This window comes from Podarcis gaigeae (assembly GCF_964106915.1).
Source record: "Podarcis gaigeae genome assembly, chromosome: 3".
NCBI classification, from domain to species: domain Eukaryota; kingdom Metazoa; phylum Chordata; class Lepidosauria; order Squamata; family Lacertidae; genus Podarcis; species Podarcis gaigeae.
Window position 1 is genome coordinate 12,135,817 of NC_139680.1, and position 15,439 is coordinate 12,151,255.

At 46.5% G+C, this 15,439-nt stretch overlaps 1 protein-coding gene across 2 annotated transcripts in view; it reads right to left on the minus strand.

Moving 5' to 3' along the window:
* Positions 1-15,439, minus strand: part of SLC23A1 (solute carrier family 23 member 1) — a 67,190-nt gene that overhangs the window by 8,229 nt on the left and 43,522 nt on the right. For both annotated transcript variants that reach the window (XM_083730382.1, XM_083730381.1), the window contains exons 6-11: positions 14,398-14,579; positions 12,219-12,339; positions 8,881-9,037; positions 7,421-7,568; positions 6,772-6,877; positions 1,584-1,713 (exon numbers count right to left, since the gene is read on the minus strand). In XM_083730382.1, the coding sequence (XP_083586508.1) occupies positions 1,584-1,713; positions 6,772-6,877; positions 7,421-7,568; positions 8,881-9,037; positions 12,219-12,339; positions 14,398-14,579 (844 nt within the window). The remainder of the gene's footprint in view (positions 1-1,583; positions 1,714-6,771; positions 6,878-7,420; positions 7,569-8,880; positions 9,038-12,218; positions 12,340-14,397; positions 14,580-15,439) is intronic.

The window sequence follows — 15,439 nt, forward strand, 5'->3', positions numbered from 1 at the left end:
GCTGAGGCTCCAAGACTTTGGCCACCTCATGAGAAGAGAAGACTCCCTGGAAAAGACCCTGATATTGGGAAAGATGGAGGGCACAAGGAGAAGGGGACGACAGAGGACGAGATGGTTGGACAGTATTCTCGAAGCTACCAGCATGAGTTTGACCAAACTGCGGGAGGCAGTGGAAGACAGGAGTCCCTGGCGTGCTCAGGTCCATGGGGTCACAAAGAGTCAGACATGACTAAACGACTAAACGACAAACAACTGTCATTAAGGTCCTGGTCATGACTAAAAACACATAGCTATTTCCACACGACTTCTTCTTCTTCTTCTTCTTCTTCTTCTTTTTCTTCTTCTTCTTTTTCTTCTTCCTCCTCCTCCTCCTCGACAATCACTTGTAGCTGAGTGAGATTGTCTTCCATGAATATAGCCTTAACAGTGAGTTCATAAGTGATTGTGAGGCCAATTCTGGATCCACAAGTCCTTCCACAGTGGGGACACAGGTTTCTGTGAAAATGTGGCGTAGCTAATTGGATTGGACCCCAATTAGGCGCAGCTGCTTGAATGGAAGCCCGGCACACTTCCGCCTGGCGCCTCTCTGCTCCCGGTCCTCCGTCAGCCACTGTTGCAGAGTTTTCCCGCAGCGTGCTGTTGCTCTCCGGTGTTTAGCAGATCAAACACACTTAGACGTCAGTGTGTTTAAAACTCAGTCTTTATTCATGCAGTTAAACAATAAAAGAGCTTTCCTGGGCTCAGAGCGCTCATATTGCTTCTGTCTCCTTCAGAAGCCGGAACAAAACAGACAGTGAGAAAAAACCACTCCCACCTTCTAGTCACGCCTCAGGAATGGAGAGACGTCACTCAGAACTCCTTAACCCTGTGAGTTTTGAAACTAGCCACAGTTTCCAGGCGGATCACGGTGAGGCTTTGCCAAGCGTGCCTTCCTCTTAGCACATTTCTTTCTTTCGTCCTGAGTTTGAGCATCTTCAAAGTCCATGACACCTTTGGTAAAGGCTGTTCTCCAACTGGAGCATTCACAGGCCAGTGTTTCCCAGTTATGCTTATACAGTGGTACCTCAGGTTAAGAACTTGATTCGTTCTGGAGGTCCATTCTTAACCTGAAACTGATCTTATCCTGAAGCACCACTTTAGCTAATGGGGCCTCCCGCTGCCGTCGCCGCGTGATTTCTGTTCTCATCCTGAAGCAAAGTTCTTAACCTGAGGTACTATTTCTGGGTTAGCGGAGTCTGTAACCTGAAGCGTCTGTAACCTGAAGCGTCTGTAACCCGAGGTACCACTGTACTAATTTTTTTTTTAAAAAAAAATAGATTTGCCTTGAGAGTGTCTTTAAACCTCTTTTGTTGCCCACTGGTATTTCGCTTTCCATTCTAAAATTGGGAATAAAGTAGTTGCTTTGGAAGATGATAATCAGGCATCCTAACAATATGACCAGTCCAACGAAGTTGAAGAATCACTACCACACTACTACAAGTAAGTGACTATATTCTACAGGTTTTCTTGCACATTCCTATATTTATAAGAAATAATAATATCCTGCTTACTGTATTTTGCACAGCAGAATAAAGGTAACTTACCAAACAATGTGCAGAACATCCCTCCAAGGATTGGGTCCGGGAGGGAGGCAAACAAAGCTGTAAATTTGCCAATGGTTCCCAAAATGAGCATGATTCCAGCACCGTACTGTACCACTCTCCTGCTGCCTACCTGTATAGGAAGAGCAAAAACACGAGTAACAGCCAGTTAATCATATTTTCGTCCTTCACAATACTGTTATTCATCTCCATGTCTGCTTCCCATATCGCTGCAGGGAGAAGGGGGTTCTGTTGCATCTATTTATTGGTGGTGTACTGTTAGCTAGACTATTAACATCTCCAGGACGGGAGAATTTGCATTTCTTTTTATAGTACCTGACAACTATAGGCTTTGCCCTTTCCGTCGGGTTTCTAACTGTCATAAGAGATCATTGGTCCCATGTTTTGATGAGCAAAGTGAGATTTTAAGCTACAATTCTGTGCACACTTACCTGGAGGTAAAGGTAAAGAGACCCCTGACCTTTAGGTCCAGTCCACTTTTGTGCAACATTCATATCAAAAAGTCCTGTAAAAAAAGGGTAAAGTGGACCCCTGACCATTAGGTCCAGTCGTGGCCGACTCTGGGGTTGCAGCGCTCATCTCATTTTACTGGCCGAGGGAGCCGGTGTACAGCTTCTTTTTTTTTTTTAAATAATTTTTATTAAGATTTTCCAAATTAAAACAAATTAAATCCAATTTATACACTTCTTCCAATAACCAGGACTTCCCCCTCCCCCCCTTGTGTTCCAAATCTTCTAAATAAACAATTAAATTCAACAAGTTCTTATCCCCAAATTACACTCATCGTCAATAACCCAATTTTTCCAAATTCCCATCCCCTAAGATCTGTCTTCCCTTCCACGAGTTCCCCCCTTTCAGATATAGTGCAGATGAAAAGAAAATACAAAAAGAAAGAAAAAATAATTTTACAGCCTTTGGATTCCAAATTTCCCTCCCCTCTTTCCCTGTTGCGTTCCTTATATCCCTCCAATTCTAATATCTTCCTGGTGTTCCCACATTTCACTAAACCCATATCTCTCTGATTCTTTACCAGTCATTTTTAATCACAAGTGTCCAATCTTTGAAGGAGTCTATCTCAAAAAGGGGCTCATTTCTTCTATCCAGATTTTTGTATCCAGGAGTAAAAACTCCAATTTTATTTCCATAAGCTTGTCAAATCTGGATATCCCAAATGTCCCCACTTCCAGTTCTGTCCAGTTCTTGTTGTTTCCTTATTCTTGTCGGTCACTCTCCTCCTTTTTGTTTCCCTGTTCTCCCGCAGAAAGATTCTTTTTCCAATAGCTTCTAATTCCTCTGCAGAGGCTTGTTATTCAGGAGCAAAACATTACGTCATGTCCCTTTCATTTTCCAACAGATAAATCCATTGTTTCTTGTAGTATGTAGACCTCTGTAGACAAAATAATGTCCCATTTCTGCAGTTTCCCAGGAGGTTGAAAGTTCTGTTCAACTGTTCAAGTTTCCTAGCAAAAACACATGCAATATCCCTCAGCTCCTCTAGATGGATTACAGTAACTGAGTTCCCTTCCAGTTCACATCCACCAGTCCAAATAGCTTGTTGATCCTTAAATTTGTATCCAATTTATATCCAAATGTAACTGGCAAAGTCCTCAAAACACCGTCTCTATTTTGTTCTTCCGTTTTGACAGCTCTTTGACAGCTGTCAAAACCTCCATTACTCTTCTCCAGGTATTCTCGCAGATCGCTCCAGGGATTCCGGGGGGGGGGGTTGCTTTTTAATGCAAATTCTCCTTTTCTCCTCCAGCTCAAACTTATAATTTTCCCTCGCGAAGTTGTTAATTCATCAAGATAGGGTTACACTCGATCTTAGTTGTCAAGTCCTTTGTTTTGTCTTTTCTACAATAAAGGGGGGGCTGACTTCCTTTTTCCACCTCCCCCGTTCGCATCAAATTTTAAAAATTTTTCCCTCTTTTTAATCCATAGTCCAATTACTCACGGGTTTTTCTTTTGGATCCAAATTTTCAATAGAAGAAGCTAGCGCTCTCCACCGAATGGCATGCGGCTTCGCTCGGCAGGGGAAGCGGCGGACTCAAAGCACCACCCCCCCCAGGCGCCCGTTCCTTAGCCTTTAAAAAGGCTCTTTCGCGGGCCGGGGAGGGGCGCAAAGGTGCCAGCCGAGTCACCATGTCCATGGGGCTCCGTGCCCATGGCTTTTGAGGGTCCCCGCGTCGCCGGCACGGTAGAACCCAACCCCTGCCGAGCCGGCTCCCTCCGGAGCACAGAGGGAGCCCGCCATTCGGCGATGGCGCCAACCCGGAAGTCCTGCAGCTTCTGGGTCATGTGGCCAGGAGGACTAAGCCACTTCTGGCAAACCAGAGCAGTGCATGGAAATGCTGTTTACCTTCCCGCTGGAGCGGTACCTACCGTATTTTTCGCTCTATAACACGCACCTGACCATAACACGCACGTAGTTTTTAGAGGAGGAAAACAAGAAAAAAATATTCTAAATGAAACAGTGGATGTATGATTTTTGTGGTTCATGCTGTGGCCACAGACATGTGATCTGACGGTGAGTTTGGGGTAGCCCAATGCAAAAATCCATGTGGATCCATGCTTTGTAACCACGTTTTTGAGCCATTGCGGCCCCATGAAACAGTGGGTGCGTGTGTTTTTTGGTGCAGGCTGTAGCCATGGATATGCTATGTGATCTGATGGTGAATTTGGGGTGACCTAGTGCAAAAATCCTGAGGATCCATGTGGATCCGTGCTTTGCAACCACATTTTAAGTGGGGAGGGAAGGAAAAGAACTCAAGGGACAAGGAGCACGCGTGGGGGGTGTGGAGAAGGATGCTGCTGATAATGCAGGAGAGGCTCCTCTCCGGCTTTGCTCCTTTAGAACAAGCAGGCTCTGCGTCTCTCCCTCCTCCCTGGCAAGGAAACCATGATAGTAACCACTCTGAGACAAATCAAGAAAAATTGCGACCAACACTCTCCCCCAACAAGCGCAGTGAGGTCAAAACACACACACACGCAGAGAGAGAACTGGCCCTAAAGTCGCAGGGCGCTGGAAGTTGCTGGGGCGTTGGGGGAGTGAACGGGAAGCAAGAGAAGGAGAAGGAGCCCTCACACACATAGAGACACATAGAGTGTCAATTCTAAAGTCGGAGGGAGAGCGCAGGGAGAGTGAAGGGGAAGCAGGAGGAGGAGAAGGAGCCCTCTCTCTCACACACAGACACACAGAGTGTCAATTCTAAAGTCAGAGGGAGAGCGCAGGGGCGCAGGGAGAGCGAAGGGGAAGCAGGAGGAGGAGAACAATAGCTCAAGCACACACACACACAGCCCCTATAGTGGCTAATCCAAAATCGGACAGCAAAAAACTGCAGGCAGGGACAGAGAGCAGGGGGTTGTTTTAAAGCAGCCAACCCCGCTCTGCTTCTCTCCCTCCTCCCGGCTAGGCTGGCTGAAAAGCTTCGCTGCTACTTAGCAGCTCAGTGGGGAGGAGATAGGAACATAGAGGACGGGGTTGTTTTAAAGCAGCCAAGCCCGCTCGGCTTCTCTCCCTCCTCCCCAGCTCGGCTCGCTGACAGGAGTCGCTTACACCCGCTTTGCTGTTTCAAAGCGAGCCACGGACTGCTCACAACTGCAGCAGATTCCCCCGCCATCTGTAGGCATTCGCTCCATAACACGCACAGACATTTCCCCTTACTTTCTAGGAGGAAAAATCTGCGTGTTATGGAGCGAAATTTACGGTATTTATCTACTTGCACTTTGATGTGCTTTTGAACTGCTAGGTTGGCAGGAGCTGGGACCGACCAACAGGAGGTAACCCCGTTGCGGGGATTCGAACCGCCGACCTTCTGATCAGCAAGCCCTAGGCTCTGTGGTTTAACCCACAGCGCCACCCACGTTCCTTACTTCCTTACCTGGAAGTAACTCCTCTTGAATTCAGCCATCTAGGCTATGTGCCTTTAAATTCTGATTGTAAAGCTGACTTATAACAGGTCGTATGCAGGAAAGTTGACATGGTGCCCTCCAGATATTGCTGGACTTCAGCTCCCATCATCCCTGACAATCGACCATGTTGGCTGCGGATGATGGCAGCTGGAACCCAACAGCATCTAGAGGCTACCTCTCAGCCAGGCCTCTAGCCCAGCACTCTCTTCTCCAGCAAATAGCAGCACGCCCAGGTTTCAGGAAGAAAATGGGAGTCTCGCCTCTCCTTTCATCTCCTGCAACTGACTCTGGAGACACCAGGGATTGTACAGGTGGGGCATTCTGCATGACAAGCAATACAGATGGGCGAATCTTTCTGTTATGTACTGAGTTGAATAGGATTCAGAATGCAACAGTCTGATTGGTCCTAGAACAATAGGATTCAGAATGCAGCAGTCTGATTGGTCCACAGGAGCCACCCAATCCAGCTCCAGGTGGAAGTGAATCCGCAACCTGATTGGCCTACAGGAGAATCCCGGAATTAGCCAATCACGTGGGGCCCATTGTGTAAATAATGTATATAAGGCAGACATTCTGGGGGAACGTCTATTCCTCCTCACCACTATGAGCTGAATAAAGAGCATGAAATCCACTCTCGACTCCGAGTATATTTCACTTTCAATGGACAATCTTGGCACCAGAGCCACACCTGTAGAACCACTGGTGCAAAAAACAGTCTCTGTAGGAGAGCCCATTCATTCACATATAAAAGTTCTGATGCATGCTTCCTGATGTTCTGTCCTTACTACAGGGGTAACTTGGCCAGAGATGGAGCTATAGTTCAGTGGCCTCTGAAAACCCACAGCTTCTCTGCCCCCTGACTTAGTTTATACAGTTTATAAAGATGTTAAGGACCTCTGCCAACCTTAGATGGACCAACAGTCTGACCTAGTCAATGAGAGCTTCCTCGTCTTCCTAGCTCTGCACCCACTGGAATAATCCCAGGATTCCATGGGAGGCCGTCACGTACATGAAATCAAAGTAACCAGAAGCCCAAACTAGGATGGGACTGGAAGATCAAAACCTGCTGCTGATCTTGCCCAGGTTCCAGAAACTGGGAGCCGCGTTCTGCTTCTGGAGCAGAGGAGAGAAGCAAGCAGCTGCTGCGTTCAGCTCCGGCAGATGTTCCCGACTCTCCTCCCAGCATAGCCCCGGGAACCGTGACTGGCAGAAATCCAGCAAGAAACAGAAGGCGCCATCAAACATTGCAGGTTGGTACCTTGGTGATGCCCAAGACGCCAATGTTGGGGCTCGAGGAAGTAGAACCATTGCCAGTGCCCAGCAAACCAGCAATGATACAAGAGATTCCCTCTGTAAAAATGCCCCTGAGAGGGAAGAGAGAGAAAGAGAAAAGAACTCCAGTTATTGCATTAGGTTTTCCACATGCCTACCTCCAACAGTTTATTTTATTACTTTTTTGCAGGAGGGAGCTCTATAAGACGCCCCAGACCACAAGAGGAGGAAAACAAGAAAAAAATATATTCTGAATCTCAGAAGCCAGAACAGCAAGAGGGATCACTGTGCAGTGAAAGCAGCAATCCCTCTTTCTGTTCTGGCTTGTGGGATAGCTGCGCAGCCTGCATTCGCTCCATAAGACGCACACACATTTCCCCTTACTTTTTAGGAGGGAAAAAGTGAGTCTTATAGAGCAAAAATACGGTATATTTAGTAGGATAGGCCAGCTTCCCACACAGAGACAATGCAGGAAGGACCACTGCAGTTTAGATTATTTTAATCCATGAAAGGTGGGATCCCAAGAAGACCACAAGCTCCCCATCTCTGACCTAGTGCCCCGGCTACTGAACTACCATTCCCTGAGGCAATGTGTCAAATATCCATGCAATGCAAGGAAGCTGCATCTCTCCTACCTGTTAATGGCATGCACAGGTGGAGGTGGAGCACCTGCAAGCCTAGCACAAGCATAATAATCGCCAATAGACTCAACAATCCCACACAAGGTAGCGCTGAACATGCCCAGCACGGCGGCGGCTGTCACTGTGGGGATGCCCCACTGGCCTAGAGCAAGCAAAGGGGAGCAGCTGTTAGCAGGAGAAGAACATTGCCTTCACTTTAAAACTGAATAATAACAGCAGCAATAATCACAATAAATTTTATTATTTGCCCCAGCCACTCCAGGCGGATTCCAACAAATATAAGAGCATAATAAAACACCAAACATTCCAAACTTCCCCATACAGGGCTACCTTCAGGTGTCTTCTAAAAGTTCTTTATCTCCTTGACATCTGATGGGAGGGCGTTCCACAGGGCAGGTGCCACTACCGAGAAGGCCCTTGGTATAGCCTGAACACTTTATTCTTCATCCATACCACATCAACTCTCTCACAGATTAACCCACACAATCCTTTACACCAGGCCAGTTCAACACATGGCCCTTGAGGGCATTTTTGACGGCCTTCAACAACATTTGACTCACCCCACCCTTGCTACCTTCCCCCTGCTGTTTACCAGGCTTTGGGAAGGACGTGTGAGGGCTCTGACAAGGTCCTAGAATTCTCCTGCCCCATTCCCAAAACCTAGCTAGGGACATATCCTATACCCTTTTAAAATGTGGTTCTTTCCTGGGGGGCTGTTGTTGGGTTGTTGTTTTTATTCTGATTATATATGTTGTGATCTTTTCTGTGGACCGCCCTGAGACCTCCGGGTATAGGGTGGTATATAAACTCAATCAATTATTATTAATAAATAATAACAGCAGCAACAACAAAAATGGCTACCGCTTCCCCCATAGATGCAGCTATGGACTATCCTGAGGGCTGTGGCTATGGGGGTTGTTCTAACGAGGTCCTGCACATCATGCATTTGGGATGCAGGTGGCGCTGTGGTCTAAACAACTGAGCCTCTTGGGCTTGCTAATCAGAAGGTTGGCAGTTCGAATCCCCGCAATGGAGTGAGCTCCCGTTGCTTGGTCCCAGCTCCTGCTAACCTAGCAGTTCGAAAGCACGTCAACGTGCAAGTAGATAAATAGGTAACACTCTGGCAGGAAGGTAAATGGCGTTTCCGTGTGCTGCTCTGGTTCGCCAGAAGCGGCTTAGTCATGCTGGCCACATGACCCGGAAGCTGTCTGCGGACAAATGCCGCCTCCCTCGGCCTATAGAGCGAGATGAGTGCGCAACCCCAGAGTCATCTGTGACTGGACCTAACGGTCAGGGGTACCTTTACCTTTACATTTGCCAATAAGTCCCTACTCAGCTCTGAAGCTTACTGGGTGATTTTAACCCCACAGATCTACCTCAGAGGGTTGTTGTGAAGATGGAAGCTGGGGAGATGGAGAAGCAAGAGTCGGAAGGGAATATCCATCGTTACTTACAAGGGTAAGGGAGACGAAACCACGGTGCAATGGATATTATTTCTCCTCTAGCGTCTGTTCTGGCCTTGAATCCATAGGCATCTACATCACGAGGAAATACATCTGTCACTGTCAGAATGTAACACAGCAGCCAGACCACCAAGATGGCCAGAATGATCTGAAGAGGAAACAGATATGGCAATGGTACCCACTGCTTTCACTGCCCTAACTTGCCACACACAGCCTTAGAGCAAATCCTGTGAACATTTACTCAGACGTAAATCTTGCCAGGGATGCGGGTGGCCCTGTGGGTTAAACCACAGAGCCTAGGACTTGCCAATCAGAAGGTCGGCGGTTCAAATCCCCGTGATGGGGTGAGCTCCCGTTGCTCGGTTCCTGCTCCTGCCAACCTAGCAGTTCGAAAGCATGTCAAAGTGCAAGTAGATAAATAGGTACCACTCTGGCGGGAAGGTAAACGGTGTTTCCGTGTGCTGCTCTGGTTTGCCAGAAGCAGCCTAGTCATGCTGTACGCCGGCTCCCTCGGCCAATAAAGCGAGATGAGCGCCGCAACCCCAGAGTCGGCCACGACTGGACCTAATGGTCAGGGGTCCCCTTTAACTTTACCTAAATCTTGCCAAGTTCAATGAGACTTACTTCTGGGAAACTGGACAGGATTGCAGCCTGACTAATTCAAAGAGGGGAAGGGAAACAGCTTTCCCAACTAGTAGCTGTACTGAATTTACATAATTTTATTTATGTGCGGTGGTTGTTTTAAACTCTCTCTCTCTCTCATATGTGATTGTTTAAACCATAGGTAAGCAAACTAAGGCCCGGCGGCCAGATCCGACTCAATCGCCTTCTCAATCCGGCCCACAGACAGTCCGGGAATCAGCGTGTTTTTACATGAGTAGGATGTGTGCTTTTATTTAAAATGCATCTGTGGGTTATTTGTGGGGCATAGGAATTCATTCATTACTATTTTTCAAAATATGGTCTGCCCCCCCCCCACAAGGTCTGAGGGACAGTGGACCGGCCCCCTGCCGAAAAAGTTTGCTGACCTGTGGTTTAAACTATTTTTATATATGCAACTGTCGTATATCACTCTGGGGTGCCTCAGGGGAGGCAATCCATAAATTAAATAAAAGTCTTTGCTCGTTCCATTTTGAAATTATTTCTGGTATCCAAGATAACAAGACTCCAGAGAGGCTGTTGCATTATACAACCCACAGGTTAGGGTCCTTTCAATATGACGTGTGTGCTTCAATTTTTACCCTCATCCATAGCACAGAATCCAAACATTGCTTCTCTTGAAATTGCATTTTCCTAGCGTCCATCCTGCTACGTTTTTGTCACTGGGAATATTAGATTCTTCCCTGAGACAGCTTTTTCAGCACCACTGCGATTGCTGTGAGGAACGGGGTTGTGCAAGTCCTTCCGAGCGACACTTTTGTGACCATCAACACAATTAATTCCTCACTCACAGCATTCGCCGCATGTCAACCCTTTCATTTCTTTTTATTGCATGAAAATGGAAACGCTCCATTTTTTCTTCGCCTTCGAGCCAAAGCAAGCTCTCAATAGAAACACAGAGAGAAGTTCCCTTCCTAGTTTCACATCTGTGTCTTGCTAAGGGTTTAGCTACATGTTCTACGCATTTGCAAGTTAAACATGCACCCGGGACCCCCATGAGTGGGGAAACAGATGGGGAAAGTGGCAGGAAACGGAAGAGTTAAATCCTGTCCTTTTTTCCAGCTCCAAATGGACAATTTGGCCTTCTGGTGTTAGGTGTGGGGTGGAAACTGCTGGTTTCTGTGTGTTGCCACTGTGCAGTGCTTGGAGTCGCAGGACTCTGTTTACATTCCAGAGATTCCATACTGTTGGAAGTCTCATGGAAGATAGGAGACAGATGTGATGTTTACTGGTTTCCTGTTCCTTTGTTTTTCAGTTGCTCTCTGCTCTCACAGAGAGAGGGTGTATTTCTTTTCTGTCTGTGTAGCTTAGTAATAAAACTCTTAGCATGTAGCTCATATTTCTCATCACTTCTGCTGCTTTGAAACTCTGCGGAATGGGAATGTGTTTGGAGCCGTATTAGAGGCTCAGGTCGTTAATTATCATCGGAGGGCGATTCCGGAGGAGCTCGGTTGAACGCAGGTTCCGACAGAAACAGCCTCTTGGGACAAGCTGACACCTGCGTCAGGCCAAATCTGGCCTGCAGACAGGAGGTTCCCCACATCTGTGATCTAGGATATGGTAGGGGTGGTATATAGTGGATTTCCTTGGAGGGATGTTGACAATGGACAGCTTAAGCCAGTGAGGGACTGAGGAGAACCAAACCATCCCCTCTTTCCCCACCCTTCTCTCTTTCTGCCACTCTTTCTCTCTCCCTCTTTGCTAGGGAAGGGATATTTCATTCTCGCCAGGTGATTTTCATTGATACTCAGCCCAGAATACCTGCAGCGTCTCCACCCCCATCATTCTGCCTGGACACTGAGGTCCAGCTCCGAGGGCCTTCTGGCGGTTCCCTCACTGTGAGAAGTGAAATTACAGGGAACCAGGCAGAGGGTCTACTCGGTAGTGGCGCCCGCCCTGTGGAACACCCTTCCATCACATGTCAAGGAAATAAACAACTATCTGACTTTTAGAAGACATCTGAAGGCAGCCCTTTTTAGGGAAGTTTTTAATGTTTGAGCCTTTATTGTGTTTTTCATGTTCTGTTGGGAGCCGCCCAGAGTGGCTGGGGAAACCTAGCCAGATGGGTGGGGTAGAAATAATAAATTATTTTTATTATTATACTCTGTTGAGTTCCCTTGAACCAGTCATTTACTCTGAGCTTAAAACTATCCCACAGGGCGGGTGGTAGGAAAGCCATATTTTGAAGAGCAAAAAAAAAAAAGGGGGCACATTTGTAGACTTCTGCTTTTAGCTATGGATAGCTATGACGACTCTCATTTTACATGCCTATGAAAATGAGGATGTGTCCTGAAAAACAGAGGACATTTGGTATGTTGTTTTTGGAATTAAAAGGTGCAGCCAGCTTAAACCTTCCAGTGATGAACCAGGGTGAAGACTTGCTCACGCCATTCTGCCCACAAAGGCCACGATTAGCCGATTCAAATAAAGAATTTTGGCGGGAAGTCCCACAAGCCGGGAAAGAATTCCTCCATGTTCGGGGGGGGGGGCTAAGCCAGGCCGCAACGGCCTCCCACCCAGAATTCAGATAAGTGAACCTTATATACTACCCTGAGGTTGTTTTTGGAATTAAAATGTAATAACTAAATAAAACAAGCCCTTGGATAATGGAGTGAAATCATCAAAATGTGATCAGACTGTGACCATTGAACAATGGGGACATTTCTTACCGGGAACATTTTGAAGATCTGAATTCGGAACACAGTGCACCCTTGTCCCCATTTGTAGCCGGGGAGGAGAAAAGACACATTTCGCAGGTACTGAGCAAACAAAATGATTAAGAAAATCGACCTGTTCAAAAGAGAAAAAGGCATCGTGAAAAGCGGAGATCAAGAGCAATCAGGGCACAGAAACATTAGAACCAATTGATGCAACGTCAAATTGCACTTCTTTTGCTACTGTTGAGGATTCACTCGTCAAGAACGCAATGTTATCTGTGCAGTTTTGACTTCTACATTTTCAAAAACAAAAATAGGCATTGCTGGCAGCGGCATGTCACATGAACTGGCCTCGAATCTGTTCTGGATGGAGAAATTTAACTGCACTGGAGTAGGATTTGGCCTTATAAAGTGATTTGTGCTTAGGAATTACAACTCTGCTGCTGTTCTGTTCCTTCGCAGATTTGATTCGTTCTTTCTCCACAAGTTGAAAAATTAGTGCAGTAGAGTCCCTAATGTCCCTCTGATTTTCATCTGACACTAACACCCACTGGGCCCATCACCTCCTGGCAAATAGAAGGGGAAGAAATGGAGGCAGGGAGAGATTTTACGTTTTTGGGTTCCATGATCACCGCAGATGGTGACAGCAGTCACGAAATTAAAAGACGCCTGCTTCTTGGGAGAAAAGCAATGACAAACCTAGACAGCATCTTAAAAAGCAGAGACATCACCTTGCCAACAAAGGTCCGTATAGTTAAAGCTATGGTTTTCCCAGTAGTGATGTATGGAGGTGAGACATAAAGAAGGCTGATCGCCGAAGAATTGGTGCTTTTGAATTCTAGTGCTGGAGGAGACGCTTGAGAGTCCCACGGACTGCAAGAAGATCAAACCTATCCATTCTGAAGGAAATCAGCCCTGAGTGCTCACTGGAAGGACAGATCCTGAAGCTGAGGCTCCAATACTTTGGCCACCTCATGAGAAGAGAAGACTCCCTGGAAAAGACCCTGATGTTGGGAAGGATGGAGGGCACAAGGAGAAGGGGACAACAGAGGATGAGATGGTTGGACAGTGTTCTCGAAGCTACAAACATGAATCTGACCAAACTGTGGGAGGCAGTGGAAGACAGGAGTGCCTGGCGTGCTCTGGTCCATGGGGTCATGAAGAGTCGGACACGACTAAATGACTAAACAACAACAAACACCCACAAACCTTCTGTTTCAGTGTGTCTGATGAAGTGTGCATGCACACGAAAGCTTATACCAAGAACAAACTTAGTTGGTCTCTAAGGTGCTACTGGACAATTCTTTATTTTTATATATATTTCAACTGCGTCAGACCAACACGGCTACCTACCTGAATCTAGACCCACAACCCTGAGATAGTTGAGCCCACATAGCAGTAATAATTCATGTCTAATAATCTCAGAGTACTTAGTTTGCTCTGGATTGTACCCAGTATATTTAATATCAGTTTTTATTTTCTGATTTTGCAAAGATTTTATGTCACAGTGGAATATATATCAGGATTTAATTGAGATATTATAGGGTCAAAGCTGACGTACCAGAGAAACACATTTTGGAATTTAAATCTGAATCTCAATAATTGTCAAAGCAGTAGCTAGAAAATCCTATACTATTCTGTGACCTTTTCCTTTATCTCTCCCTTTCGAACGACATCATTACAACTAACGTATCAGTGAGCACTTTACACATTTCATGTAAAACTGAGGATCAAGTAGGAAATGCTCCAAAATTAGACGCATAATCAATCACACACAAGGGAATTGGCCCGGCAGTCGAACGACTTGATGAGGAAGTCTTTAGGCAACTGGCTAGTTTGTGCATCTGCAGTTTGTTGCTTTTGAGATTATGCAGTACAGTGGTACATTGGTTTAAGAACAGCTTAGTTTATGAACAACTTGGATTAAGAACGCTGCAAACCCGGAAGTAGGTGCTTTGGTTTGTGAACTTTGCCTTGGAAGCAGAACATGTTCTGCTTCCCGTTGAGTGTGTTCCATTTGTAAATTGAGTCTCCTGCTGCTATGGAAAAGCATGTCTTGGTTTAAGAACACTTTGGTTTAAGAAAGGACTTCCGGAATGGATTACGTTCATAAACCAAGGTACCACTGTAGTTCTGCAACTCTACTCTTGCGTCAATTTGAAATTCTGCAGTACTGAAAAAGTGGTCTTACAGTGCTGCAATGCCCCAGTGCGATCCCGCTCTGTCGCCGGCAGCTTGGAACACGGACAGCCCAATTAAGGAGACAGTGGGAGTGACGGTGAGGGGCCCAATGTAGTTTAGCATGGCCCCAGGGAGGCCCACCAGACCAATGACCACCTCAACCAGGCTGGAAACAATGATTGCTCCTTGGATCTATGGGAGAAAAGAGAAGATATCTTGATTAAATATTATCCTTCCTCACTCACGCTAGTGAGCTAGTAAAGGGAAAGTGTTAAGTTGTGGATGAACATATCAGACGACACAGTGATTCTTCAAACAGCTCTTGTTTATTCTGAGGCCAGAACAGAACTGAACTGAAGGGCTCAGTCAGCCTGCTTATATAGAGCTCCAGTACAACGTTACTGTAGCAACTTTCTAAAACTATCCAATCACTGAATATCACTTCCGATCCTTCATTTGCATACAAACTATCCAATCACTGAACGTCACTTTCGAGCACTCATTTGCATAACAATCTACAGTATCCCCCTGCTGGCCCAGGGTGAGAATTTCAGTACATAACAGAAAGGTAAAGGGACCCCTGACAGTTAAGTCCAGTCATAGACGACTCTGGGGTTGCGGCGCTCATCTTGCTGTACTGGCCGAGGGAGCCGGCGTTTGTCCGCGGACAGTTTTTCCGGGTCATATGGCCAGCATGACTAAGCCGCTTCTGGTGAACCAGAGCAGCGCACGGAAACGCCGTTTACCTTCCCGCCAGAGCAGTACCTATTTATCTACTTGCACTTTGCGGGGATTTGAACCGCCGACCTTCTGATCGGCAAGTCCTAGGCTCTGTGGTTTAGACCACAGCGCCACCCGCGTCACAATACAATTAATACCTAAATGTAATTCAGGAACTGGGAACCTATGTCTCTCCCCGTGTTGGATGACATCTTCCATTATTCCTGACCATTTGCCACATTGGCTGGACCTCTTGGGAGTTGGTGTCCAACTGGACAACCTCAGTCTCCCTGATGTAATTCAGTGGAATAAATTTTGCTAGTGTCATGGGG